This window comes from Morone saxatilis, unplaced genomic scaffold, assembly GCF_004916995.1.
Source record: "Morone saxatilis isolate NCDOM2014 unplaced genomic scaffold, NCSU_SB_2.0 Contig12, whole genome shotgun sequence".
Classification (NCBI taxonomy): Eukaryota; Metazoa; Chordata; class Actinopteri; family Moronidae; genus Morone; species Morone saxatilis.
This window is the reverse complement of record NW_023339674.1, coordinates 14,525,855-14,531,056: the sequence shown is the minus strand read 5'-3', so window position 1 is coordinate 14,531,056 and position 5,202 is coordinate 14,525,855. Positions and strand designations below refer to the sequence as shown.

Sequence of the window (5,202 nt, the reverse complement as noted above, 5' to 3'; positions counted from 1 at the left end):
CAATTATATATATAATATATAATATATATATAATTTCCCTCTGGGATTATTAAAGTATTTCTGATTCTGATTCTGATTCAACATATATTCTACAAAGTGACTAAATCTATAACTACTACTTTCCACCACTGGACTTATTGAGTAGTATTGAGCAGGAGTTAGGGTTGAGTGCCTTGCTCATGAGAATCAAGTGACTTTTTCTTCACTTTCCCCACAAAATGTTCAGGTTGTATCTGGAAATACTGCCTCTTTAACCTCCAAAGCAGATTTAAAACTTAAGCCAGTGTTCATTGATGGTGTCATATCTCACATATGGGACGTTGCCCAGAAGAGGTGGTGCTTTAAATCATGTGTGTCAACAAGTTAGGGACCGAAGAGTGTTACTGAGTAAGACATCTTAAGTACTTACACTGAGACCGACCACACGACATGCTGGATGAATGACACCGATTCAGCTACAGCCTGCCTGCACCAACTAGACCTGGACCCCGTGATTATGTCCCAGTCACACTACCTTACTCCTGTTACTCACACTCACTCCTGGATTTACACTCACACAGATTGCTGAGAGGCTCTGAGTGCTTGCCAGGGTGTGTGGGTATATTTAGAGGGGGGTTGTTGTAGTGGTGGTGCAGGAGCAGATACAGGAGGTTTTATACACTCAGACCTTTATAATCCAGAGTGTGCTGGTTGCCTTTGTCACCATGCACTCGGGACCGGCACCACGCTACTGGCTACCAGTCTGCCCGCACGTCCAAGCAGTCAGAATAACTGTGGCAGAGGATGAGTGGGACAAAACAAAGGCAAAGGTGATGATCTCTCACCTACTTCCTGACAATCAGCAACCTTATCGTCATGTGTACACATTGAAAATAAGAAAGCTTATTAAAAAATGCACCACAAAAGCCTGAACTGGCTCAGTGCTTTTGTTTGGTATACATGGTTACGAAGGATTCCTTCAGGCATTGAAAGTTTTCAAGTGTAAAAGGATGAAAGTTTTGAAAATTAAAAGACTTTATTGGAAGTATTTTTCTAGCATGTTTCAGTCCCTTGAAACTCTTTTTGTCCTACAGAATAAACACTTGACATCCTTCCACAAAACACCACGAGGGATTGTGTTTGTTACAGCAGCTCGTAATATAACCTGGCACGCAACAAGATTTAGTTTTACCAATGTCAGTTTAATTTCTCACCTCAAAACATGCACATTTTGAGTATTTAAATTTCAACAAAACATTAAATAGTATTTGATTCTGACATCCAACTGAGAGTAAAAGCAATTGTGATGGAACAGCATCAACCAGCACCCTGGAATAATGCAGATAAGTCTTCATGTTACTGTTTTATTATTATTAACAACACTATAGACAAGACTGGTTTCAGATATTGAAATTAAAGTAAAAGAATATTATAGAATATCAAATGTAAAGTATTACACATACAAAGTGGGGGATAGATGTATCTTATAAATGTCTGTATAGCCTGAAATACAAAGTATGCAAAGTCCTTTAAAACTCTACAGTGAGTAAGGACTGCAAATATAAAGCTGACCTGAAAGGTCAAGGTGCGTCACGCAGCACAAGTTAAGATATGAAGAGCACACATCCTTGGGGAGATAAGATGGGTGTTCTGTCTTAAATACACGTTGAAAGACCTACACGTGTTTTTAAGATTCAAAATGAGAGTTACAGTCTCCTTTTAACTACAGCAAAAGGTTTGATGCCACATGTCAAAACTTTCTAGTCGCTGGTCTTATCTCCATCCATGTTCAAAGCTGCGGTCACGAGACTTGGATATAAAAATAGTTTTGAGTCGGGCACCGCCACAGCGCTGACTTTCAGTGGGGGTCCACCGCCATCATGTGGTGAAGAGGTCGACTTGTCCTGAGTGTGGGGATTCAACAGGTTGAATACTCTCACTGCGTTTCAAATGGATGGAATGGAAATTTCTGTGATATGAGTGTCATGGCGCACGGAGTTTCTTGTGAAACCCGGACTGGTGTTTTGTATATTTCGGAAATGTTTGTAGTGAATAAGCTGCTACTTTTTCTCCAGATTGAGCCCTTTGTTATGCCAGTTAATAACTGGCTTCTTGCGCTTGCTGAACAAACATGAAATGGTTAAACTGAGACATAAGTGCAGCTGCTTGTTGTGCATGGGCGGATTAAAGCATTTTTTCTGAGAGTAACTCACATTACAAATATTTGAAGACGTCTCAACCCAAACTCTCACTCTCTCTCTCTCTCTGCGGTGATGCTGTGCGCAACTGCGTGACGGAGTCGAGTGTATTCAAAACACCACCCCATCACCCGTGTCAAACTCAAATGTCCGTCGTTAATGTCTCAGTGTTGGAGCTCTTCGGATAGAGACACCATCGCCTTGAGCCATGGAAAAGTTTGTGCTTGTATTCATTTTTCTACTAGATGTTCTGTGTTTGGGTACCGGTCAGCACCATTTACGCACACGTGCCGGACCTTGGAGACAACGGATTCAGTGGGAGAATAACGGTCAGGTGTACAGTTTATTGAGCACGGGGACTCAATATCGCTCACCTGCGCAGGTCAGAAGGCGAACTCAGCTTTTATTGACAACTAAAAACACTTTTAACCGACTTCACCCTCCTGTTGCGCCCAGTAGATCCACCAGAACCAGATCTGGACTCCCCGAGGACGCAACTGGGGGTTACTCTCAACAAAACGACGTCAGCCAAATGGACGCGTCGATTCTTGGTGCGGATGCGGGTCCGTATTTACTCGCGTCTGGACGACCCGGGACACTCAGTCAGTCCCCACCGCGCATCGCAACCACAGGAGAAGTTGTGGCTGTGGGATACCGTTCACAGCATGCACCGTCTAACGACAGTGCTCCAGCTTTCACCACCATTCAGGAGTTCTCCGGCAGCGGAGTCCCGAGAGGAGGTCGGAGTACACCTGGAGATGACGCTGGCGCACAACGGGCCACTGCCTCACCTGTAAGATCACCCGACTTTACGCACAGGCGTGGCGGCACGACAAGATCTGAGAGCACGGAGTCAACTGTCACAGGCGGATGGCCCACGATGGCCGAGGATAGTGGGAATACACGTCGCGTCCCAGCGCAAACCAGTTTAGGTCAAAGAGCGCACTCACTGACCAGAATCACACCGGAGTCAAATGTTTCTCCCACAGCGCTTTCCAGTAACTCCGTAGAAATACACTTTCCTCGTCCAAGGCCCGACTCAACCCGGACTACGGACACGAGTGACCCACGAGATCCGCACAGTATTCATCACAGAAACTCAGTTTTCTACGATGTTTACCCACCAGACCGCAGAAACAGGATCACCGTGCGCCCGGCACCTGGACCGGGATATGGCACCAGGTTCTTCCACAATGGTGAGGCGGACAGGAGACATTATAACCCAAGTGCATAAGGAAAAACACACAGTTTGAACGCAATAAAACATATATATGATATATATATAAAATATATTTCCTTATAGATGAAATGCATCCTAAAATCAAAGTCTAAATCAACAAGCTCTATCAATTATAGCTCATTCTCGGGGAACCATAAGTGGAGCAAAGCTGAGGCACAGATGCCCCAGGATAATTTTTCACCTTCAAAATTTAAATCCCCTTTTTTCTAATGCATTTTTAATGAGACTGAGAGTTAATGCCCCCTTAATGACAATACTAATGTCTCCAGTATGAGAGCCTCTGAGCAAAATAAAAATAAATGGTGGATTTATAGCCTAGCAGTTAATGGCCACTCAAAGTTCTCCATTCAATAATCCCCTTGATTTAGGTCGATGATAGCAAATGTTCTTTAAAAAATAAGATTTTTTTTTTTTTTTGTTATATCAAATCAGTAGATACAGAAAGATTTCTTCACTTATATATACAGGTGAGATATTCATAAGGATTTCTGCCTGCATATTTAAATCACCACATACATTTCTGTGTTGTTTTCTGTCTCAGAGAATATAAATGAAAAGCTGCCACCTCTTTGAGAGTAATGATCCAAAAAGCTGCTATACTTAAGCAAAAATCTTAAGGAAAAGTTAATTCCCCTGCATTTCTGGCTGAGTCCATGCATGCATTTACATTCATTATGTTTCTTTCTGCAGGTCTCCCAGACTTGGTTCCTGACCCTTATTACATCCAAGCTGCCTCTTACATCCAGAGGGTGCAGATGTACGCACTTCGCTGTGCTGCTGAAGAGAACTGTCTTTCCAGGTGAAAATTATTTTCACTGCACATTAATCAAATCAAAAGCAAAGAATTAATTCAGATAATTAGTGAAAATATAAGTAGATTGTAAGTCTATATAAACCTTTTAGTGATTCTTGTGTCGATGTTTGTGCTTGACTGACATTTAGTTGTGCTCTCTACTGTGTGATAACATTTTATACCTGTAGATACAAATATCAATGAGGGTGTGCACATATAAATAAATAAATAATGATCATTTAGGATTCCTTTGAGGGTGCCACATTAGGATGTGTGCTGGCCTCAGTCCCATTTGGAAGCTACAGCTGAGTGACAGAGTGGCTGGACACAAACCTGGCAACCGCCCGAGATTCTCTCCTCTGATCTGAGCAGCAACTTTGCCAAGTAAAAGAGGCTCTGAAATGAAAGGCAAAGGATTCCTGAGGTGAATGTAAAAACTACCTAGGCAAGACCAGAAACCACCTCTGGCGCTTCAAACTGTAAACCACCGTCATGTAACCTGGTTGGTGAGGAGAAGACGGTGCAGTGCGGTGTGTGTAGAGGATAATGTGTTGTAAGAAAAAGACTTCAACCAACAGCTGTGCACTCGAGGTAAACTTGGCTCGTTCCCTTCCTGTTTCCCTTTTCCTTCAGGTCTGCGTATCATCCGAGTGTGAGGGACCTCGACTACAGAGTCCTGCTGCGGTTCCCACAGCGTGTAAAGAACCAAGGAACAGCAGACTTCCTCCCAGTGAAGCCCAGACATGAGTGGGAATGGCATAGCTGTCACCAGTGAGTTCAATGTTGTTATACAAACACACCACCCAGTCCAGACTCAGAGATAGTGTCATTCAAAATGATTCCTCAGTTTATGTTGTTTTTATTATTTTACTAGTCTCATAAAACACACACGGCTTCTATTTATTTATAAAGCCATTATACATTTAGGAGGCTCTATTGGCAGAAATGGAATATAATATTCATAGATATGTTTTCATTAGTGTTTAAACAGC

At 42.7% G+C, this 5,202-nt stretch overlaps 1 protein-coding gene across 1 annotated transcript in view; it reads left to right on the top strand.

Annotated features, from left to right (window-relative positions):
- The first annotated feature begins 2,332 nt into the window (after window positions 1-2,332).
- The window catches only part of loxl5a (lysyl oxidase-like 5a), a 4,341-nt gene continuing 1,471 nt past the window's right edge, over window positions 2,333-5,202 (top strand). The window contains exons 1-3 of the mRNA XM_035653709.1: window positions 2,333-3,373; window positions 4,108-4,216; window positions 4,844-4,981. Coding sequence (XP_035509602.1) covers window positions 2,386-3,373; window positions 4,108-4,216; window positions 4,844-4,981 — 1,235 coding nt within the window. The 5' untranslated portion in view covers window positions 2,333-2,385. The remainder of the gene's footprint in view (window positions 3,374-4,107; window positions 4,217-4,843; window positions 4,982-5,202) is intronic.